This window comes from Salvelinus fontinalis, chromosome 2 (genome assembly GCF_029448725.1).
Source record: "Salvelinus fontinalis isolate EN_2023a chromosome 2, ASM2944872v1, whole genome shotgun sequence".
In the NCBI taxonomy this organism is placed as follows: Eukaryota; Metazoa; Chordata; class Actinopteri; order Salmoniformes; family Salmonidae; genus Salvelinus; species Salvelinus fontinalis.
The window spans coordinates 78,313,070-78,336,951 of record NC_074666.1 but is presented as its reverse complement, the minus strand read 5'-3'; the positions used below and the strand labels follow the sequence as shown (position 1 = coordinate 78,336,951).

General features: G+C 45.2%; 2 protein-coding genes across 8 annotated transcripts in view; one reads left to right on the top strand and one right to left on the bottom strand.

Annotated features, from left to right (window-relative positions):
• Positions 1-10,726, top strand: part of LOC129827577 (protein TANC2-like) — a 143,147-nt gene extending 132,421 nt beyond the window's left edge. For 4 of the 6 annotated variants that reach the window (XM_055888565.1, XM_055888548.1, XM_055888582.1 and 1 more), the window contains 15 exons: positions 50-381; positions 572-680; positions 809-931; positions 1,030-1,266; positions 1,486-1,671; positions 1,760-1,853; positions 1,950-2,083; positions 2,247-2,370; positions 2,589-2,764; positions 2,975-3,107; positions 4,105-4,134; positions 4,983-5,074; positions 5,195-5,341; positions 6,319-6,419; positions 6,945-10,726. In XM_055888565.1, coding sequence (XP_055744540.1) covers positions 50-381; positions 572-680; positions 809-931; positions 1,030-1,266; positions 1,486-1,671; positions 1,760-1,853; positions 1,950-2,083; positions 2,247-2,370; positions 2,589-2,764; positions 2,975-3,107; positions 4,105-4,134; positions 4,983-5,074; positions 5,195-5,341; positions 6,319-6,419; positions 6,945-8,907 — 3,981 coding nt within the window. In that variant the 3' untranslated portion in view covers positions 8,908-10,726. The remainder of the gene's footprint in view (positions 1-49; positions 382-571; positions 681-808; positions 932-1,029; positions 1,267-1,485; positions 1,672-1,759; positions 1,854-1,949; positions 2,084-2,246; positions 2,371-2,588; positions 2,765-2,974; positions 3,108-4,104; positions 4,135-4,982; positions 5,075-5,194; positions 5,342-6,318; positions 6,420-6,944) is intronic. The other 2 variants (XM_055888574.1, XM_055888556.1) reach the window with 1 other exon arrangement.
• Positions 10,727-10,794: 68 nt separating this feature from the next.
• LOC129827610 (transmembrane ascorbate-dependent reductase CYB561-like) lies at positions 10,795-19,411 on the bottom strand. Of its 2 annotated transcripts, none has more exons than XM_055888611.1 (6): positions 19,207-19,411; positions 18,051-18,268; positions 16,379-16,477; positions 13,858-13,961; positions 13,491-13,648; positions 10,795-12,560 (listed from the first exon to the last, which is right to left on the bottom strand). In XM_055888611.1, exons 2-6 carry the CDS (start codon positions 18,259-18,261, stop codon positions 12,365-12,367), a joined length of 768 nt encoding a protein of 255 aa, XP_055744586.1. In that variant the 5' UTR covers positions 18,262-18,268; positions 19,207-19,411; the 3' UTR covers positions 10,795-12,364. The 2 variants fall into 2 exon arrangements, with proteins under 2 accessions (XP_055744586.1, XP_055744576.1); XM_055888601.1 differs by having other exon boundaries at positions 18,051-18,264; positions 19,207-19,297.
• Positions 19,412-23,882: the final 4,471 nt, after the last annotated feature.

The window sequence follows — 23,882 nt, the reverse complement described above, 5'->3', positions numbered from 1 at the left end:
TTTCCTTACAAAACTGACCCGAGGTGTTTCTCCATGCCCCCCCCCCAAGGTGGTGCCGGTGAGCCTGGCTGAGGTGTACCTCCTGCAGCTCAACATGCGTTTCCCCACCCAGTCGTCCTTCGATCGTGCCCTCCCCCTGCTCAACGTGGCCGTGGCCTCCCTCCACCCCCTCACGGACGAGCAGGCGTACGGGGCAGTGAACGCTGGCGCCGTGCGAGGCCCTGCCCTGGATTGGGAAGACTTCCAGGGGAGACTGGAGCTGCTATCGCCCTTCCTGGTGCGGAGGAGGGACGGAACACGGATGTTCACACACCCCTCCTTCAGGGAGTGGCTCATCTGGAGGGAGGACGGGGAGAAGACCAAGTTCCTCTGTGACCCGAGGTAGGAAGACACTGGTCCACTGAGAGGAACAAACAGACCTTCTGCAAAGCCAGTGTGTACCTGGAACATTAATGTTTACAGCTTGAATTTGTGGAGCTTTCTGTTCTTAATTTCTCTCCCTCTCTCTACATCGATCTTTCTCCACTTTCACTCTGTTCTTCCTCCCTTATCCATCTCTCTCTGACTGTAGGAGTGGCCACACTCTCCTGGCCTTCTGGTTCTCACGTCAGGAGGGCAAACTGAACCGGCAGCAGACCATAGAGCTGGGCCACCACATCCTTAAAGCACACATCTTCAAGGTAACGACACACCACCACCAAACAACACATCACTACAGCACACTAACAAACCTCCAACATCTGGGTCAATGGGTTCTACCCACTGTGCAGTAACACTGTTGTTGATATTACTGTTATCTTCTCCACAGGGCCTGAGTAAGAAGGTTGGGGTCTCCTCATCAGTCCTGCAGGGGCTGTGGGTCTCTTACAGCACAGAGGGGCTCTCCACTGCTCTGGCCTCACTGAGGAACCTTTACACACCCAACATCAAGGTACTGGACACACACGCACACCAGCAGTGGCCTAACCAAAGCACTATTGCATTAAATGTTTGGTGTATTGGTTATATGTCTGACACTCCTCCCTCTAGGTGAGCCGTTTGTTGGTCCTAGGCGGAGCCAACGTTAACTACCGTTCTGAGGTTCTGAACAACGCCCCATTGCTGTGTGTCCACGCCCACCTGGGCTACGCGGAGACAGCCGGCCTGCTGCTGGAGAACGGAGCACACGTAGACGGGGAGTCGGACAGCGGCCTCACCCCGCTGGGCTACGCCGCCGCCGCTGGACACCTGTCCATCGTCACTGCGCTCTGCGCCTGCAAGGCCAAGGTCAGGGACCAACCACCACTACTGTGCATACTGTCACTTTGGCAGTTGAGGTTTATTACAACAGCACTATGATGCATTTACACAACACGATATAACTCTCTGGCAGCCATGTTGGAACCTACTGGGCAAAATGTACCAATAGGTCTTTTTGAACAGTGTCTGCATGTGACGTCTGTGTGTATGCATGTGTATAATGACACTCTCTCTCCCTGTGTGTAGGTGGACCACCTTGACAGGAACGGTCAGTGTGCACTGGTGCACGCTGCACTGCGAGGACACCTGCAGGTGGTCAAGTTCCTGATGCAGAGTGACTGGAACCCTGACGGACAGCCCCAAGGAGCCTTCACCAAGAGTCACGCTGTCCAGCAGGCCCTTATAGCAGGGGCCAGCATGGGATACACAGAGGTACACACGCATGCGCACACACACACACACACACACACACACACACACACCGTACACACACTAAGTCTGAATGTTGTCTCCTGTATAGATCGCCTCTTACCTATTGGACCTGCCAGAGAAGGATGAGGAGGAGGAGGAGCGAGCACAGATCAACAACTTTGACACACTCTGGGGAGAGACTGGTACGTGTTATTTTGGTGTGTTTGTGTATGACTGTATCAAAGTCTATCGAATGCTTTTACCTGCACTGACTCTGTCTTCCCCCTCTCCCACTGTAGCTCTGACTGCAGCAGCAGGCAGGGGGAAGCTGGATGTGTGCAGGCTGCTGTTGGAACAAGGGGCAGCGGTGGGACAGCCTAACCGCCGGGGCATCGTGCCTCTCTTCAGCGCTGTGCGCCAGGGACATTGGCAGGTGGGTGGGCACTTTTTGAATTTCGCTCCCATTTATTATTTCAAGTCGCAAAGCCATACAACTTGAATTGGAAATATTAAAATACACTACTGGCAATGATAGAGAACAATGGTGACAAAAAATACTAACGTAGCTACGTACTATTTGATTTCTTCCTCCTCAGATAGTGGACCTGCTGTTGAACCATGGAGCTGACGTCAACATGGCAGACAAGCAGGGCCGCACGCCCCTCATGATGGCCTCCTCAGAGGGCCACCTCGGCACAGCAGAGTTCCTACTGGCACAAGGTCAGAGTTCAGTTCACCCTCAACATCACCACCACCCACTCTACTACTCTCATTGGTTCAGAGTACCTAGTGTAAAAGTGTAGGTTTGACTTCCACATGGGCAACATGTAGCAGACATAAAGTATGTGTAGTATTTAGTAATGGACAAAACAGCTGCCAAGTGGCCATGTTATGACCCTGGCTGCCATAAAAACATGACCTTTAACCCCCTCTTGCAGGTGCGTCTCTGGCCCTGATGGACAAGGAGGGCCTGACTGCTCTGAGCTGGGCGTGTCTGAAGGGCCACATGCCATTGGTGCGCTGCCTGGTTGAGAGGGGCGCGGCCACCGCCCACGCCGATAAAAGTGGACGCACCCCCCTGGACCTGGCCGCTTTCTACGGAGACTCAGAAGTGGTAAGTGGTCGCTGGTCGCCACGTTGACCTCCCCATGGCAGTGCAGCATGGAGAAAGTTTTCACTGTTGTTGATTGGAATAAGTACCTGAAGGTAGAATGCTCTTCTGTTCTTTCTCTCCTCCTCCTCTTCATTTTCCCCCTCAAATTTTCTCCATCCTTTAAACTCCCATCTTCCCTCTCTTATTCCCTGTCTGTCCGTCTGTCTCCAGGTGCAGTATCTGGTGGACCACGGGGCGATGATAGAGCATGTGGACTACAGTGGGATGCGACCTCTGGACCGGGCCGTGGGCTGCAGGAACACCTCTGTGGTGGTGGCTCTGCTCAAGAAGGGAGCCAAGATGGGTACGAACTGACTAGAGGTCACTAGTCACACACAGATTTAAAAACACTGGTATATAGGACTGTCTTCTAATTTTGCAATATTGTTCTACATTAGCTTCAGTGGTTTAGCTACAACTTTAGTCACTTATAGTTCTATTTAATATACTGTTTTTTCCCCTCGGTAGGACTATAGTGGCCATTGACTCCTAGAATGTTGTCAACTACTGCCTGAATCTCTTCTCTATGTGGTTTGGTGCTCACCAAGGCTTCGCCATGCCTTTCTCCCCAGTCACCACTAACCCCCCTCCTCTGTTTCCACCATGTTTATAATGGTGGATGTGAGGCCCTTCCCTCTGCTCCTACTGCTGCTGGCATTGCTGTTGCACCTTTTTCTTTTGCTGACACACTTTTTTGGCCACAGCTTCTCACTTCTGCCTCTTTCTGTTCTTTTCTTCATCTCACTCACTCCCTCCTCCCTGCTCTCTCACTTTTCACTTTCTCTCGCTCACTTTTTCACGCGCGCACACACTCTCTCTCTCTGTCTCTCTCTCTGTCTCTGTCTCTCTGTCTCTCTGTCTCTCTGTCTCTCTGTCTCTCTGTCTCTCTGTCTCTCTGTCTCTCTGTCTCTCTGTCTCTCTGTCTCTCTGTCTCTGTCTCTCTCTCTCTGTCTCTCTCTCTCTCTCTCTGTGTCTCTCTCTCTCTCTCTCTGTCTCTCTCTCTCTGTCTCTCTCTCTCTGTCTCTCTCTCTCTGTCTCTCTCTCTCTGTCTCTCTCTCTCTGTCTCTCTCTCTCTGTCTCTCTGTCTCTCTCTCTGTCTCTCTCTCTCTCTGTCTCTCTCTCTCTCTGTCTCTCTCTCTGTCTCTCTGTCTCCCTCTCTCTCTGTCTCTCTCTCTCTCTCTCTCTCTCTCTTGGTTCCTCTTATTGAGTTGGTTCCATTATGTTTCCTCTCATTTCACCACCTAACTCCCTTCTCTAACCTTTCACTCATAACCCTGGCTCCGCCCCCTCTCCGTAATCAGGATATCAGACTCTTCCCAGTCGACCCCGAGGTAACACACAGTTTGCCCTCTCTCTATATACATCTCTGCTCTCACTCTCTCGTCCTCTTTTTTTTTACCCTCCTTACTCTTTATATGTGGCTTTGTGAAGTAAGCTAACCATCCAAGTCATCCACTTCCCGATAAGAGATTATGACACAAACACTACAAGGCTCACAGTCCATGCATTCCCCCTGGTGGTGGGAAGCCATAAATGCATGTGTGAACCCCTTCTGCTCTGGCATGGCTTGTGCTTGCCTGTCCCCCCCTACACAGCATGCAGAATAACACAGAATAACTCTGGCTAATAATGAGATATTATTGTGTATTCATGTTGGGTGAGATTGGCATTGGAACATAAATAAGTTGACCGTTTTCCCAGTGGCTTTACGAGAGATTAAGTTACTGATTCTGTACTTGAGTCAGATCCTTCCTGCACCAGGTATGACGTCAATATCTATGTATCCATCTTTTAGCTGAGCGCTTAAATGGCACATGCAGGGGCAAAGAAACCCCATACCTGTCTGTCTCAGTAAGTCACGCCATATTTATCTTGGGTAGAGCTTCATCATCATCTCGACCTGTCAACTGGTTTCGCTCCACTCCGAGGTGAAGTTGCCCCTACCTACAGATCTAGGATCAGTTTGCTCTCTCCAAATGCTAACTTAAACCATTACTGGAGGGGATAAACAAAACAGACCTTAGATCAGCGTCTAGGGGCAACTTCACCCTGCTCCTTTCTCTCTTGTCCTTCTCATTGTCGGTCCTTTTACTCTGAGACACGCCCCCTCTTCCTGTCATTGCCACTCTCCTCCGGCCATTCCCCGTTACCCATCATGCCCCCTGCTGTCTTCCACCAGGTCCGGCCACCTGGGCCATGGCCACCTCCAAACCCGACATCATGATCGTCCTGCTCAGCAAGCTGATAGAGGAAGGAGATGGCTTCTACAAGGTCAGCCCTTCCTAGAATATAGCAATATAGCACAGCTGTCATTGAGGGTTACTGTTGTGGTGCCAAACCGTGCTAGTCTCTCGCCTTTCTGAGTGTTTTTTTCTTCTACCCGTCCTGTAGAAAGGTAAAGTGAAGGAGGCGGCCCAGCGGTACCAGTACGCCTTAAAGAAGTTCCCCCGCGAGGGCTTCAGCGAAGACCTCAAGACCTTCAGAGAGCTCAAGGTGTCCCTCCTCCTCAACCTGTCCCGCTGCCGGAGGAAAATGAATGTGAGTGACACCCCACTGCACCCTCCTATAGCTCCTCACCCCACCTGGCTGTGACTGGAGCTGCTTTTTTTTGCTCAACAGCATTACCATCTGCAAGGTTTACCAAGACATTACAATACAAAACAACTTTATTATCCCTCATTGGGATGTATGCTTGTTCATTGTGCTTACAATACAACGATATTTAGCTCTTCTGATAGATTATAAAACCGCACGTGGATTTAAGCAGTGTAAAAAATATTGGTTTCAAAAGGTTGATGACAGCAATATCATTGTACAAAAATGTACAGTAGATCAGACTTCAACATAATAGCGGAAGGTAAATCTCCCTCAACTCTAGCCTCATCTAACCTAGGCCCATATCCCTGCATCTTCCATTCCCTCTTATAGTTTGCTTGGTTTTGGTTTGTGTTTGTAGCTCTGGTAACTTTAGAGGAGGTGCAAAGGGAGGTTGGTTTGGGTCAGGGCCATAGTGGCCAGGTGAGGTTCTAATGACAGAGCAGTGCAACAGCGGTTTCTGTGTGTGTGAATGTGTGTTTGTCTTTTGTGTTTGTATGTCTCTGAAAGTCCGTGTTCTGTGTGTGTTCATATCAATGTTTTTAATTGCTCAATTTACATGGTATCGTCATTGACTTGTGTATTATTTTTTATTCGTCAGTGTCGCCCTTTTCTCTCTCTTTTTTTCTTCTTGGGTGTCTTCTATCTGAACCCAAGTTTCCATCGATCTCATTGACTCAGTTATTCACTTCTGTATTTCTCTGTATGGTTATATGTATGACTGATACAAGACTCCTGAATGACTCTCATATGACTCATGTTTGACTCTGTACATGGTTCTATGTACGATTCATCTATAACCTTTCTTCCATTAATCTCGACTAATTTTTGACTGACCTCTGACTCATTTCTGACTCATGTACCGCTCCACGCGTGACTCTGTGAATGACTGTCGGCCCTGTTGCTGTTGTTGCTTGCAGGACTTTGGGATGGCTGAGGAGTTTGCTACCAAGGCGCTAGAGTTGAAATCCAAATCGTACGAGGCCTTTTACGCCAGAGCCCGCGCCAAGCGCAGCAGCAGGTAACCGTAGCGACGGGGAGAACAGGGAGGCGGAGGCCTAGCGCAGAGTGAGCTCAGCCTTAGGATCCAATTGGGCCCTCTCATGTCACATGATCACCAGGTTTCCAATGCGCTGTAGACAGATGACTACAGGGGGACATAATAGAGTTCATGAGCATTTTGGCCATGTTTTTCACCCTATGTCATGTTCAGTGGTTTTTATGTCTGCTTACACATCCTGTATCCCCTTAGCCCTATGACTTTTCCATTCTCTTGCTCATTGTCATGGCAAATTTTTTTATGTTTTAGCGTAAGAGTGTACTTTGTCTGACTACTATGTGAGGGCAAGTAGTTTGAGCAGTTGTGGTGTTGTCATTTTGACCACATGCTACTCCCTCACGGTCTTTGGTTTCATGCTTTGTCATGTTCATCTGTACCCCCTCCACCTCTCCTGCTCCTCCCTCATTAATGCTTTCTCTTCTTTCTCAATCTCTCTCTTTTCCCACTTGATATTCCCCTCTTCACCCCCTCGTGTATCTACCTCAGGCAGTTCCACGCAGCCCTGGAGGACCTGAATGAGGCCACCCTCCTTTGCCCCAACAACCGGGAGATCCAGCGCCTGCTGCAGAGGGTGGAGGAGGAGTGTCTTCAGTTCGAGGAGCAACAGGAGCTGGACCCTCCCCCATCCCCTCCCAGAGAGCAGGCCGCGCCCACTCCCCAGTCCCTGGAGCCCCGCCTGGAGGACATGCAGCCAGTGCAGGACCTATTTGAAGAGGACGAGGACTACCTGGAGCGCCTCCCCATGGGCATGACTCCCGAGCCCCGCTCAAGCCCCTCTGGCCTGCCCCTCATCCAGAGCCTGCCCCCCTCTCCGTGCCACCGCAACTCGCCCTACCTCTCCGGAGGCCCCTCCATGGTCCAGTCTTTTGAGCTGCCCCCCAGCCCCCCTTCCATGTCCTCCCCCACGCGCCAAGGCTACCAATCCACCTCTCCGTCACTTTCCCCGACGCACCAGAGCTCCCACTACCGGCCCAGCCCTCCGCACACCTCCCCAGTACACCAGGCTTCCGCTACGCCGTACAACTTCAGCCCACCACCTTCACCTCTCCGCCGGGGGCCTCAGTACCGCGCCAGCCCCACCTCAGAGAGCGGAGGAGGTTTGTACCGGCCACAGTCTGCCTCAGCCCGCTACCAGTCGGAGCAGATACCCGGCCGGCCCAAGTCTCCGCTGTCTAAGATGAGCAGCCAGCGCTCCTTCCAGCTGCTCTCCCAGCAGCAGCCTCCCCAGCAGGGCCAGTGGCTGCAGCCTGCCAAGGCCCAGATCGTACGCACCAACCAGCCCAGCTCTGCTGTGCACTCCAGTGCTGTGCTGGGCACCAGTGCCTACAGCCAGATGGCCCACTCCATGAGCACCCGCCTTCCCCCCGACCTGGCCGAGCTGGGGGACGGTGTGAATATATACCCCAGTGCCCTGGAAGGGAGGCCCACGCTGCAGGTGCAGGCCAGCCTCAGTGCAGGAGCACTGTACCAACATGGTGGGATCCAGATGGTCCCAATGGAGGACGAGCTGCCCCAGCGGCCCTCCTCAGCTTACCGGCCTGGAGGTCTGCGCTACGGCCAGGCCCCCCAGATCAGCCGCAGCCAGTCGGCAGCGTACTACCCTGTCTCACCTCAAATGGAGATGGAGTTAGAGATGGAGCACCAGGCGGCGCTGGGATCACCGGAGAACCCCCACGGCCTGCGCCGACCTGTCAGTGCCACCAGCGCAGAGCCAAAGCCACACGCACCCACTCCCCGGCCCCTCATGCACTCCCAGAGTGTAGGCCTCCGCTTCTCCCCCTCCAACACAAGCCTGGGTGGGGTCTCTGCAGCTAATCTAGCCCCAGGCTTCCGGGGCTCCACCTCGGCCCAGCAGATGGAAATCCCTCTACAGCTGTCCTACGAGGATGGTAGCGTCTACTGCGACGACCTCTCGCCTGTGTCTCCTCCGCAGGGCAGCGACATAAGGGTGGTGGGAGGGACATATCCAGACAAGGCGCTCCGCTCCAGAAACACACCTTTCATGGGCGTTGTCGACAAGACGGCGCGGACTCACCAGTACCTGCCACCGCAACCGCAGACAATAGGGCGCTCCTGGGCCATCTCTTCCCTGGACACGGTGGTGACAAGCTCCGCCACGTCTCCAGGGAACATTGGCCCTCAGCATGGCTACAGCCAACAGCCCAGCCTTGGACACATCGCCTACTACAACCGCACCAACAATGCCCACAACGGACACCTCCTGGACGATGACTACTACAAGCCGCCAGCTAACAGCTCACGGGACGGCAGGGCAGACGGCATGGGCCGCGTGAGCCAGGCGCCCACCTACCCAGACGTCAAGGTGGCCCGGACGCTGCCTGTGGCCCAGGCCTACCAGGACAGCGAGTACATGCAGCACTCCAGGGACAGGCAGGGCCCCACGTCCCCTATCAAACCAAAGAGACCTTTTGTGGAGTCAAACGTGTAGGGAGGGACTGAGGGAGAGGACTGATAAGCCTGCAGATATTTTGATTTGGAATGACTTAGAGACAACACCAAGGGTATGTGATGAGACTGGGAAGGCAACACTACTGCAGACAAACACATTTAAACTCTCCTCCCATGCATCTTCTTTGCCTCTGTCCTTCACAGCCATTTACTATGGATGAATACAAGAAAGCATAAAACTGCAGTTTGCCAGGTGAATCCAACACCTCCAGAATATGTTGGCCTTCTGTTTGCAGAGTAGTTTGTATAGTCAAAGTGGAGGGGACAGGGATGATCCACAACTTTAGGTACTTGAGTCTGTTGGAAAAGCCTGTAGGAGGACTAATACCACACGCCCTGAACTGGAAACCCCCAGATCTCAAGCAGGGGAGACTGCTGCCTGCCGTTTTCTCCCTGCCCCTGAATGCCTGTCCTGGTCAGACTCAAGCCATGGGCACTTCCCTGCTTAACCTGTTGAAGTCCAAACTCTCAATGCCTTCTTCAGAACGACTCAATAGATGGCCGCCCTTCACTAAGATGACCATGTTCTCTGCTGTAAATGTGACTGAAAAGAGACTTCAACATACTTGTATATAGGAAAAGCAACAAAAAAAAGTAATTTATCATTTAAGTTATGTTTGTAAAATACATTATATATTATTTCCATTGGATTTTCTTTGCTGTTGTGGGTTTTTTTGCTCAAGAAGTGACATGCAGCAGGTTTTGTGAAGCTTTTGGGAAACAGGCATTTCTTATTTTCCAATAACTTGAATGTTTCCATTTACAGTTGAATTATCTCTACCAGCCAAAGCTGCAGTTATTCAAACATAACACTGTACTACATACAGTTTTGGCCACTAAAGGGTCAAATATGTTGGCAGCATGCACACATGACCGAAGTGGTCATTGAAGGACTAGTTTTATCCATCCACAAAATAATGGAATTTAGGTGGTCAAACATTGTCTTCAATATAGAACAGAAATGGGTCCAAAGCTAATATTTAGGTTAAGGATGTAAACCGAGTTATCAATTGTTGTAGTCAGCCTATATATTCAGAAATGTACAAAACCATCCAATGTCTTCATTTTGGTTATTTCTTTTACAGTGCATTTATGAAACTAGATATGTTTTGAAGAAAGTGGTGTCAAGACTAGGCTACATTACAAGGTTGTCAATTGTGATGGATTTGATGCAAGTCAATTACAGTGCAGTTTACCAACACCCTTTGGCACTTAGTATGAACATCAGCTGAAAACAGATACTTATCTTACAAGAACATGTGAAGTTTACATTTACTGTAGTTTTCATTCTTGTCACTTAAATTTCAAACATTTAGGCTAACAGTTTTATTTAATTGTGTGCTTGGTAATAGTTGGAGCCTCGCCGATCGGTTCATAAACACCAACCAGGACCTTGAAGGAAATGAGCCAGTACCTCTTAATATCAAAGGTTAACACTACATCTGAGCCTGTTGCAGGAGAGACTTATCCCTACAGTCAATAAATACCCTCTGTCTGAATAACATTTATTTTTAATAGTTCGTGTAAATAATTGTACATGCTGTGCTGCATAGAAATGCATGTTTGTTCTCTGCTTACTCCCATGCTGATATAAACATGTTTGTATAGCAGTTTATCAATATTTGGAGAGGGAGGCAGAGTACAGGGTGGGGGAACAGCCATCTTTTTTCTCTTGGGCTTGCTGAGCAGAGTTCTGTAAATGTGAGTTGTGAAGGTAATAAGAAACATGCGATTGTAAAATGTACTTATTTAAAAATGGTTACCACTTCAAGGAAAATAAATGTGGGTCTGCTCCTTTACTTTTAGCTTGTTCACACCATCATCAGTAGTGACGTTGACACAGACTATATCAAACAAAACACACCTATTGAGTCATGCATCTTTAATAAGTGATAGGAAGGCAATATAGGTTTTAATAAGTCAGTCAGCAGTGCCTATTGTATAGAACAAGTTTCCACAAGTGAAAATAGAGGTAGCGATATTGAATCTAAAGTAATCTTAGTTACATTATGCTTTAAACTGATTAAATATGAGGACAAGTAGATGCTTAGAACAAAGCAAATTACAATACAACATTCATACAAAGAGAAGATGTAACAGTCACTGTATGTAACATGTAACACTTACCACAGAAGCATAAAGATCTTTACCGAATCGACCCCTTAGCCCAGTTAAATTATCCCGATTCTGTAACCCCATATTTTGCAAATCAAGATCAGCTCAATTGAGCATTTGTTTTTAAAGGATCAGATCCTACAATATTAAGATCTCTGGATTTTCAGCGCTTTGAGTAGACCTTCACCTTGCCCTCCACTGGACAGGTCATGACTACTTCTACACATTAAAGTAACTAAGATGAATGTCTGCATATCACAAGAGAACATGCATTTATTTGACACGTCTCAATATAACTGACCACATACTGCAGTCGATTTAATGTAAGAACATTTGTACCTTTCTAAATCCACCAAGTGTGATTAAGAATGTGAAGATGCTATTTAGCAGACGCTTTTTAGTTGTGCATACATTTGATTTATTTTTTTACATATGGGTGGTCCCGGGAATCGAACCCACTATCCTGCAAGCGCAATGCTCTACGGAGTATTCTAAATCACTACCTTTGAGAATTTGATTGGGTATTTCAAAACAGAAAATTACCCAATGCTAAGATTTAATCTGATCAGAAGAACTGGGCCCTGAAACTATTGGATAGGTTGTAGCAGGTTTCCTAGGGCCACCCCAGACGTTTCACATGTTAACTGGCACACCTGATTCAATTAGTCCCGTAACCATCAAGCCTTTGACTTATTGAGTCAGGTGTGCTTAAGGGTTAAACAAAAATATGAAACTTCTGGGGGGGCCGGGGAAACCTTGAATCAATGGTGAAAATTCAACAGCCAAACATAAGGAATGGTGAAGAAACTGCTTCTTTAGTGCCTAAGGGTAATTTAGAATTCAACCCCAAAAATCCAGGCATCGTTTGGTCCTTTATCATAAATTCAACACTGCCAACAGATTAATTCAATATTATTTTGTCACAATGAACATATCCCTGAATGAACTGCAACTTCTAAATGTATCACAAGCTTGAAAGTTGTTTGTTAAACAAGGAGTAACTTCCAGTATTAAAGTATAACCCTTCTGCCCTTAAAGGCACAACTAATTGGCTTGGACACATGGCTTTGTCCTCACTGAACACTTAGCAAAGGCTATTTTGTTTTTAAGAGACCTAATATGGCACATCTGTGGCAGCAATCAGACATTGGTCAAATCAGTCCTGTCATACCTCAATTTCACCACAAGGGGGTGTAGAACAGCTCTTGATGTGACATGAAATAAAGACAACATACCAGCTGGACCTGGAGAGATACTGGGTGTGCAGGCTTTTGTTCAAGCCTGCGCACACAGTAGCTTTTCAGACCAGAGTGTTTCCTAGTTTAAGGTGAGGTGGGGCTCCCTCCCCCCTCAGTCAGGGTCTTAAAGTGCACAGATAAGGCCTCCTCCTCTGGGTGTGGGGGTCTCCTGAAGTCCTCCCGTGTCACCACGTAGCCTACCAGAATCCCAAATGCTACTAGCAGCATTCCTAGCATGTTACCAAGGATCCCCTCTGCGACAAACTGTGAATATGTGTGCCTGGGAAGAAAAAGGATTTCTGTATTATATCAATGGAGTTTGTGATACAGTACAGCCTAATGCGAAATAACATTTGTAAAGAATCATTAGTTATAATATTTCTGTGTAACTCATCAAGATGACCTTAAGCATAACATATGGCACCAAACAGGAGAATGATTCATAATGTGCAAAGACTCATAATTCAAATCCATGTCTGACCACTGCCATAAAGATAGCCCAGACAACAAAAGCCCAGCTTTCCCCAAACATACCCTGTACAATAATTAACTCCCCTATGATTTAGCAGGGTAGAGCTGGGCAAAGTAGTAGCACTTCAACATCCTCCAAAGTGACAAACATACCACTGACTTGAACATCTCTTAACAAATGCCTTTTTTTAACCCCGTTTTCATGGTATCCAATTGGTAGTTAGTCGTCTCGTCGCTGCAACGCCCGTATGGACTCGGGAGAGGCGAAGGTCGAGAGCCGTGCGTCCTCCGAAACACAACCCAACTAAGCCGCACTGCTTCTTGACGCAACAGCCGCTTACCCCTCGGAGGCCAGCCGCACCAATGGGTCAGAGGAAACACTGCACACCTGGCGACAGTGTCAGTGTGCACTGCACCTGGCCCGCCACAGGAGTTGCTAGTGCACGATGGGACAGGAACATCCCTGCCGGACAAACCCTCCCCTAACCCGGACGACGCTGGGCCAATTGTGCGCCGCCCCATGGGTCTCCCAGTCGTGGCCGGCTGCGACAGACCCTGGACTCAAACCCAGAATCTCTAGTGGCACTGCAGTACCTTACACCAGTCAGGAGGCCCACCAAATGACTTTTCACCCAATAATTATGTGCATTTGTGTATTTTAGCATGCCATTTGTATACATTTCTTCATTGTACGTGCTGGTAGGATATTGGAACTGATCCCCTGCATAGTAATACTCACTGGATACTGAAGAACAATTTCTCTGAAATGCCCAGTAGGCAGGTGGCTAGGGACATGGCGAGCATGGCCAGGCCAAAGAAGACATGTAGTGGCAGGTACCAGCTCCGCAGCGCCATTAACGTCCCAGGGAAGAGGAAGAAACCAAGCCCCATCAGCCACTGAGGGAGTAAAGGACCAATGTTATTAAACAATTATGCCTATTAGAATGTAATATGAGAGCTACTGCCTGTATACAGCTAGGTTCTCAGTGCAAACAGTACATTAATTGTAATTCTGATACAAGGAAAAAGGAAGTTGAAATTATTAGCTTGATTTGTGTGTGTGCACGTGACTGCATGTATGCACAGAAGGAGAGGGAAGGGCTGACCTGTACACAGAAGAGAACAAAGGTGAGCATGCCACACCAGCTGTGGAGGGAGTACATGTTGGGGATCTTGTTATGATTATGGAAGTCAAACACAGCCACGATACCTGAGGAGGTACAATGATACATGCTGTCAATCTTTCCCATTCATTTTGTATAGAACAATGTTGATCAATTATGATTTTACCTGCCTCCAAGTATGGATATGTGGGTATTTGCATGACCCTGCTTGCAAACCAAATGTTTCTCTGAGTCAGTAAGGATTGCCTGAAGCCAGATTTCAGCGTTTAAACTGATGACCGGTTTGGATACACCTGCCTGTTTCCATGACTACTCCAGACCTCAGTACATGACCAGGCTACTGTGATTCAGCTTTAGACGCCCATGCAGCACCACTGATTTGTGGTTAGCATGCACAGTCTCATCTTACCTGTGTTCATAGCCTACTACATTTGTAATTTTATTTTTACCTTGCCAGTTCCCTGGGAGCCATGCCATAACCGTTAGTTTCTCCCCTCACCATCTCTAGCTAACTTGAACTCACAAAAGAATGATGATTCGTGTGTCTGCCCTAGCTGTGGGTCTGAATTAGAGGTCGACCGCTTAGGATTTTTCAACGCCAATACCAACTGGAGGACCAAAAAAAAAAAAAAAAGATACCGATTAATATATATATATATATATATATATATATATTAACACAAATAATGACAATTACAACAATACTGAATGAACACTTATTAACTTAATATAATACATAAAGAAAATCAATTTAGTCTCAAATAAATAATGAAACATGTTCAATTTGGTTTAAATAATGCAAAATCAGTGTTGGAGAAGGTAAAAGTGCAATATGTGCCATGTAAAAAAGCTAACGTTTAAGTTCCTTGCTCAGAACATATGAAAGATGGTGGTTCCTTTTAACATGAGTCTTCAATATTCCCAGTTAAAAAGTTTTAGGTTGTAGTTATTATAGGACTATTTCTCTCTATACCATTTGTATTTCATAGACCTTTGACTATTGGATGTTCTTATAGGCACTATAGTATTGCCAGCCTAATATCGGGAGTTGATAGGCTTGATGTCAAACAGCACTGTGCATGAAGCATTGCTAAGAGCTGCTGGCATATGCAGTAAAGTTTGAATGAATGCTTACAAGCCTGCTGCTGCCTACCACCGCTCAGTCAGACTGCTCTATCAAATCATATACTTTATAATAAAAAACCAGAAATACAAGCCGTTGGTCATTAATAGTCAAATCTGGAAACTATAATTTCGAAAACAAAACATTTATTCTTTCAGAGAAATACGAAACCGTTCCGTATTTTATCGAACGGGTGGCAACCCTAAGTCTAAATATTGCTGTTACATTGCACAACCTTCAATGTTACGTCATAATTACGTAAAATTATGGCAAATTAGTCTTTGTTAGGAAGAAATTGTCTTCACATAGTTCGCAAAGAGCCATGCGGCCCAAACTTTTTTATTTATTTATTTTTATTTAACCAGGTAGGCAAATTGAGAACACGTTCTCATTTACAATTGCGACCTGGCCAAGATAAAGCAAAGCAGTTCGACACATACAACACATAGTTACACATGGAGTAAAAACAAACATATAGTCAATAATACACAATAAAGTTACTAGTTAAAAAGGCCTTGGATAAAAAGGCCTGAGGCCTGATTTCAATAATAATAATAAACTGCTGCATATACCCTGGCTCTGCTTGCACTGAACGCAAGAGAAGTTACAATTTCCCTAGTTAATATTGCCTGCTAACATGATTTCTTTTTACTACATATGCATGTATTTTTAAACTTGTGTATTGACTTTTAGAAGGGCATTGATGTTTATGGTTTGGTACATTTGTGCAACGATTGTGCTTATTTCGCAAATGCACTTTTATTAAATCATCACCCGTTTAGCGAAGTAGGCTGTGATTCGATGATAAATTAACAGGCACCGCATTGATTATATGCAACGCAGAACAAGCTAGTTAACCTAGTAATATCATTAATAATGTGTAGTTAACTAGTGATTATGTGAAGACTGTTTATTTACAAGATAAGTTTAATGTTAGCTAGTAACTTAGCTTGGCTCCTTGCAGCCACAAGGTCCTTTTGATGCTGCACTCACATAACAGGTGGTCAGCCTGTCACGGAGTCTCCTCTCAGATTGCAATGTAATCAGCGTCCAAAAAGGCTGATTTCAAGTTTTCATAACAATTGGTAATCTGCCCCAATTAATCAGCCAAGCCGATTAATCGGTCAACCTCTAGTCTGAATAACTGATCTGGCCCTAGAGAACTTATTTATGACCCTCCGATAGTTAAGTCCACTTGTTTGTCCCACCACGCAAGACATGTCTGTCTATATACACACACATATATTCAACTAGATAGGTTAGGCATTTTCCTTTTATATACACAATAGCTACAAATTTAGATTAGTTTAGAATGTTTGGGTTCAAGGGGAAAGGGCCAAAACAACAAGTCTTGCCCTTAGACACCCACCCAGGCCTTACCCACTATGCTGATAATGAGGGCGAGAAGGTGTAGCACAGCATGGAGAATCTTGACGTTGCGTTTGCTTTCATTCCTAAATACTCTGTACACCAGGATCGCTGTGAGAGACAAAGTCTGGTTAACATTCACATAAGACTCTAATCAAATAGAATCATTTCCACAAGAAGATGATAATAAAGTCAAGCCTGTCTAAATATACAGTGGTCAGACTTGACATAATAAAATAAACTGTTCACCTTCAAACATTGCTTTTGCACCTTAATCTGCTGTAACCATTTAAAAGGTTAGTCATTACTTTTGTCATTGTACCATAATCACACCCAACATGACACCAAGGGCAATAACAGGTATGAAGCTACAAAGAAAGGGTGAATCAGGGTAGTTATGGGGGTGTTTTAGTCCCAGTGAGCTTGAGGTGAAGGTTAAGGTTAAGTAACGTGGGGCAGAAGTCATTCAACAAGACCACTATAATGCATTTTCACAAACACTTGACAAGTAGCTGCCACCAAGGTCTCAGCAACACACAGGGTTGGTTAGCATAAAAATGTTACAGAAATGCTATGAGAACACAAACTGTTTAACTGAGTTCTTGTATTATTACAATTATAAAGAAATGATATTAACCTTGCAGAAACACTTAAACAATGTTCCAGGCAATAGTATTTGCTGTGTGTCTCCTGATCCCACTAAGGACAGCTGGTTCCCCTGGAGGGTGTTCTCATCCCAGCTCCATTTGGACTGACCGCTCACACTAATGGCTAAGTGACCTTTACTGTTTAATGACCTAATTCAATTGCTGTAGCAAGGTTAGGAATAATAAGGCTACAGCTGACTTAACAAGCAGCTGTTTTATTTGACACCACAAGGGAGATTTTATTTACATTGTCAATGGCTGAATAACTTATTTTTCTCATTACAATCACGATTCAGGGACCAATGGAAAACCCTTTGAAAACGTTTGCTTTCATTGCAACCGTTTTCCAGTAAGTGTTTATCATAGTACTATTTATGGGAACAAATCCCTGCATTACTAATTTCTCTCACACAGAAGGGGAGAAACACAACGGCATAGAAACAAAATAAAGTCTTGGCTCCTCCCACCCTAATAGCATTAGGAATGTATTCCTGTTGCAGTGTGCCCTTAGGCCTGTGCTCTGTGTAGCATTAGCATCACACTAATGCAATAGGTCAGAAGACCCCTAGGCTAACAGAGCAGACATCAGAGAAGACAACTGCCAATGTGGCTCAAAGAAGAGACACTGTGGCTTCAGCTTCCCTTTGTTCATCTACCTCCATCGCTCCATGCTACCAGTAAATCAAATTGTATTGGTTGCATACACATATTTAGCAGATGTTATTACAGGTGTAGCAAAATTCTTGTGTTCTGTTCCTAGCTCCAACAGTACAATAGTATCTAACAATACACACAAAACTAAATATAAAATACATATACACCGGACTCGACATTGTATACATGTATGATGGGATGTGTAGACAGTACATGGACAGAATAAATAGTATATCTGAAGAATACATTGATATTAATAGTGTATGTACAGCAATAGTTAAATAGGATAATGAGCCATTAATTGAGGCGATTTATTAAAAGGTTTTTAAATTGCTGGAGGAATGGTTTTAATTCTAATTTTAGTTGGTTTAATGTTACCCTACCATCTCCATAGAGAAAGACCAGGCCCAGGACCATGCAGAGGGGGTGTACATTAAACTCCTGTCCCGAACCATCCCAGGCGTAGCCTCCGTGATAGCTGCCCATCCACACGCCCGTGATCACCACACAGGCCAGGCCTAGAACCTGAGTCCCCCCCACATACCACGGGAAGGAACCCAGGCCTTGCAAGGCCCGCTGAGGGCTATCTTCCATGGTCTGTCTTGGAGGGGGAGGAGGGATAGAAAGAGGGGGAGAATGGTGGTTTAGTCCAGTGGTTCAAAAAGTTGTGTGTTATGATGACTGGTTTCCTGACTTTTTCTTACTGAACCAACCAGGAAAACCTCCAGGCCCATGTTAAGACCCACCTATAGCTTTCTGAAAAGACCTTTGACTCATGGATGAACAAAACCTGTGATCTGAATCTTTACCTTGTCTCTTACCAGTCACCACCCTAAAGGAGTCAGAGAAATAACCAAATATTGGATCAGTCTAGTCATGTCTCCGGGATTGAGATAAACAGAAGCGTCCTTTTCCTGCGCTGGGCTCATGTGATGACGTGCGTGAGAGACTGCAGAGCGCTACACTGGGGAAACTATCACATCCATGTGAAAAACACTTACATGGCTAGGTGTTTGCTCTTCAGTTGAATAGCAGTTTGTTATAGGCTATGAGTGACTTTATTCAACGTGATTGTATATTCAGTTGAATATTTGTTCTAGGAGTATGACAGCGTTTTTATTCAAAGTGTGTGTATTCAGTCAACATTGTGTTGCCTAGCCTACACCTTGTTTTTTACTAGGTGGTATACAGCTACAGACGAAAGTTACTTTCGTTGGTAAGGATAACTTATGCAGCAGGTTAGGAGAATTAACCTAGCAGGTTAGAATAATTAGGTTAAGAAAATAGTTAACTAAAAAGTTATCCTAACCTGCTACGAAACGTACTGATTGGATTTGAGATGGATGCATGTCAGAAACAAGAAACAAATCTCGCGCATGTTGTGAGAAATGTGATTAAATGTACGCAAACTATTGACAAACAAAACACTATTTATAGGCTATCCTCGACTATAATGTTGGATACCACACGTCTAGGAGCTCTATCCTATCATACAACTTCAAGCGCAAACATCCGTAAGGTAGGACATGTTCCACTTACCGTTGGTCCTCAAATAATCTGTTTTCCCAGCAAGTCTGAGAGGGAGTGGATATCCTTGTTCCGCTCCTTTTGTGTGTTTTGGACTGATTCCTAGATACGCCTACAAATTTCGTAGTAACCTCATTACTAAAGAAACGCAATAAAGTCCTATAGCCTAGGCCTGCCACTAAATATTTCACAATAAGCTTTATCTTACTCCTCACACGCGCGCTTCACAAAAACGTAGCGGGTGGGTGGATCTGTCGACTGGTCGTGACAGAAACAGTGGCGCAGCTAAACGTTGAGTTGACAGAGAAATACGTTATACACTCCCCTTCAATTAGCACCAAACGTAGAGGAGGGAGGAGCACAAACAGCCTTCCGAGAGGATGTTGTCTGGCACCGCACTGACGAAAATGTCCAAAGGTCTATTACCTTGGCTACTCAGGGCGTTCTTGCAGATGCAGACCCGGCATTGAATCAAAGCAATGAATTAAAAAGGCATAATGACCAATTAGTTGACTGCTTTAATTGATACTGATGCATATTGGATAAAGATGGGCAGTGCGATCTTGTCTGCTCGTTTAGACTGACAGACCATTTCTGAACTTTTTAAGTTAATTGGTCTTTTGACTTTGAAAAAAAGAGTTGACGTGAAAAGATCGGATGTGATTGGTCAAAAGATCAATTAGTAGAAGAAACTTTCGGAATTGGTCTGCCTGTGTAAACGCAGCCTAAATAGCCCAGCTCTATATGTTTGTGTTGAACAATAAAGATGCAGAAAAGAACAGTTGATTTAATTCAAGTAGGCTAACATTTAAAAGTAAGTTTTTGCCCATGCTGCATGGGGCTATATCAGTCCGCTAATACAGGACTATTAAGGCCTACTTTTATTAGAAAAAAAATGTATCCAAAAAATAGATATATTTTTAGATATATTTTTTTAAATTGTATTATTATTATTATGATTTTTAAGGTGGTGCTGCAGCACCCTCAGCATCCATACTTCCTGAGGCTATGAACCTACGGTAAAATATGGTGGTAGATCTTTAATGTTATTGGACTGTTTTGCTTCCACTGGACCTGGGGCCCTTGTTAAGGTCAACGGCACCATGAACTTTACCAAGTACCAGGACATTTTAGCCAAAAACCTGGTTGCCTCTGCGAGGTAGAGGCCAAGTGGACCATCCAGCAAGACAATAACCCCAAGCACTAATAAAAATCCACAAAGAAATGGTTAATTGACAACAAAATCAACATTTTGCAATGGCCATCTCAGTCTCCGGGCTTGAACACCATTGAAAACCTGTGGTTTTGAATTGAAGAGGGCAGTCCATAACAGCAGACAAAGGATATCAAGGATCTGGAAAGATTCTGTATGGAAGAATGGTCTAAGATCCCTCCCAACATGTTCTCCAATATCATAAAACATTTTAGAAAAAGGCTCAGTGTCATTATCCTCGAAAGGGGAGGGTACTAGAGTATTGAAAACAGGGGTGCCAATAATTATGACTTCTATCTTTTTTAGATTATGATACTTGTTAAACACATTTTACTTCTCTGAGCAACTATATTATTATAAATTAATATGATTTCCAAAATGTTTTGAGCATACAATACAGCCTAGCTCAGTATTTGTTGCTCATCTTTATCAAGGGTGCCAATAATTATGGACATTACTTTATCTGAATAGTTTGGCAACTTAATCTGCTAGGCTTAATGTTGAAAATCTAGGTTTAGCCCACAAATCGGTCTAAAAAATATTTGGTCTTTTTGCATAATATTAATTAGGACATTTTGTTAATTAAAGGTAGACTCAGCGACATGATGTTACCACGAGGAGCACAACAGATATTGAGATGAGCGAGATGCAAGACTTCTCTCTCACGCAGTCACACACAGTATCTGCGCATGTGCAAGCGTTTGCGTCAAGCACTTCACAGCGTGATTCGCCAGGGCACCAAAACAGTGGAGAAGTTGATCATCGCGCTCTTAGTTGTGGAAATTGACCCACTATGCTGTTTACTTTCTGCGGAAATTCACCCACTATGCTGTTTACATTCTGCATCTACGTCATAAAGCTGAGTCTACCTTTATCACACATCTCAGCAAAACACCACACCAAAACACTTGGTGGCAGAATTTGGAAGCTCCGCTTGTGAATATACCACTTCCCAAAATTATCCATAAGAGGGAGACAAAGACTTCAGGACTTCGTGACCAAAGGCCGCGTTATGCTTGATAGTTCACGTAAGGCAATTTGCCGTAGCCCTAAAGTGATTTCCCAAATAGGCTAATATAGAAGCAGACACTTTCAAAGTTTTGTAGTAAAGTGTTCACTTTCTGAAGGACAGCAAATTGGCCAGTGTTACCTATTATTGCCTTTTCAGTGCTAATTCAGGTGTTATTAAGTGTTTAATTAATAGTGTAAATAGTCCCAGTGTTGGTGTTAATAACCAGTGTTAAACCACAAAACCATAGATAACATAAATTTTTCTAAACTAATCCAATCTGTTACATGGACTTATTGCACCGGTTACTGAACCCAGCAGTCAATCAAAATGTTGGATATCCCTGCTCTGGCTGGATTACAATAGGAATTACACATCACTTTGTAAATCATCATAATGTGACTTGCAGGCCTGAAAACCTTGCGTTTCAGGCCGCTGTATTAGAGTAAAACGATGCCCTCAAAATAAGGCCTCATTAAATACTTGTTGTATTGTGTTATTAAATCATTTTAATTTTAACGATAACATATTCACTTAGAATCTCACTTGGTGAAGGCTACAGGACTGAAAATGGATGAGTGCAACAATCATGTTGTATTAATCCATGTCTCTGTCACTAACAAATATAATCATGGGTGGTAACTCTACAAGTTACTCGAAAGGCAAGGCACTCTGGGAAATATACAAATAAGGCTTTACACTAAGTAAGTAAGTAATTTAACACTGAAAAATGTGGACCCATACAGACACTGTCAGTGTTGATTTAACACTGTAGAATTTGCTGTGTACTCATTTTGCCATGGGGCAGAGATATTTGTTTTGCAGTTTTACCGAAAATGTCCTGCAATTTAAACCATTTTGCCATGGGGTGGAGAGAAATGTTTGCAGTTCTAATGCCAATTTCCTGCAATTTTACAAATTTTGCCAAGACGTATGCCATGTTAATGATATCTGAGGGAGAGTGAATAACAAAATGAATGGGGACTTCTAGAAGTCAGGGCCTCTAGGCACATGCCCTGCCTGCCCGTTCGGTATTCAGTCATGGTTACTACAAGTTTAAATAGCTGGCTAGGGCCTCCCGGGTGGCGCAGTGGTCTAGGGCACTGCATGACAGTGCTAACTGCGCCACCAGAGTCTCTCGGTTCGCCCCCAGGCTCTGTCGCAGCCGGCCGCGATCGGGAGGTCCGTGGGGCGACGCGAGTCGTCCGGGTTAGGGAGGGTTTGGCCGGTAGGGATTTCCTTGTCTCATTGCACTCCAGCGACTCCTGTGGCGGGCTGGGCACAGTGCGCGCTAACCAAGGGGGCCAGGTGCACGGTGTTTCCTCCGACACATTGGTGCGGCTGGCTTCCGGGTTGGATGCGTGCTGTGTTAAAGAAGCAGTGCGGCTTGGTTGGGTTGTGCCTCGGAGGACGCATGGCTTTCGACCTTCGTCTCTCCCGAGCCCGTACGGGAGTTGTAGCGATGAGACAAGATAGTAATTACTAGCGATTGGATACCACGAAAATTGGGGAGAAAAGGGGATAAAAAAAAATAAAAAAAATAGCTGGCTAGACTCATTTATATATCCAGAACACAACCAAATTTCTAAATTGCACTTTGTGTATTCTACTATTGTAACTGTAGGTTAAGACCCCTACATAGTAAAATGGTTTTTGTAAGAGTTTTTTTCTGGTAAGCAACTGCTTATGTCGCTTATTCCTAGAGCTGGCCCTGCTGCTCTTGTCCAGAGGTCTGGGTTATTCTGGCATAGTCCGTTAGAAACTCTCCTCTGTATGCTACCGCAGGAGCCACGGTTCAAGTCCCAAAAATTTGAGTAGAACGTTGGGTTTATTAGACCTATTGGGCCAGGTATCAGAGAACTGATATTGCGTCACGGGGAACTAACCATTGTAGCCTATGTGAAGGTTGCACTCTATGGTTGATCTCCCTCTTTAGTAGGCTAGTGTGCAGACAGACAGACTGATCATTCCCACACTCTGTTGATTGTTCTAAAAAAACTATATTTGCTGACCGTATCATGTACTGTAGCGTAGATAGTCATAAATGGGAAGGTACAAAAATAGCCAACTTTTGCTTTACTGAAACTCAGTTTGACGTGTCTAGGCCAATGTTTGACTTATGACATAACTTTTGACTTTATATTGTAAGTGGGGCACATTTCATATTTCAATTGAAGATGGCTCTCTCTCTTATTAGGTGTGTGGATGAAGGCACTACCACCACGATGCTGAAAAAAACTGATGAAGAGACAAACATCAGTAAGTTAACTAATAGCCATTTGTTCCTGTTTGAACTTTTTTACTTGTAATGGAATGAAAATGAGAGAAAGGTGTTGAATGGACATGCACATACTGCATGCTGTGATGGGGCTTCATTCCGCCCCAGTCCACCTGAAAACAGACAGAAAGGGAACATTTTAGCAGAGTCACCAGATGTATCTCTCCCTTTGCTCAAGAGCCCTGCCA

Bases quoted from the DNA above. Each gene is read 5' to 3' on its own strand.
- LOC129827610 (XM_055888611.1), bottom strand. From the start codon at position 18,261: ATGGAAGATAGCCCTCAGCGGGCCTTGCAAGGCCTGGGTTCCTTCCCG. The intron at 13,962-16,378 runs GTAAGGCCTGGG...GTACCTCCTCAG, and splicing joins CCTCATTATCAGCATAGTGG to GTATCGTGGCTGTGTTTGAC. The intron at 12,561-13,490 runs GTGAGTATTACT...TTTTCTTCCCAG, and splicing joins AAATTGTTCTTCAGTATCCA to GCACACATATTCACAGTTTG.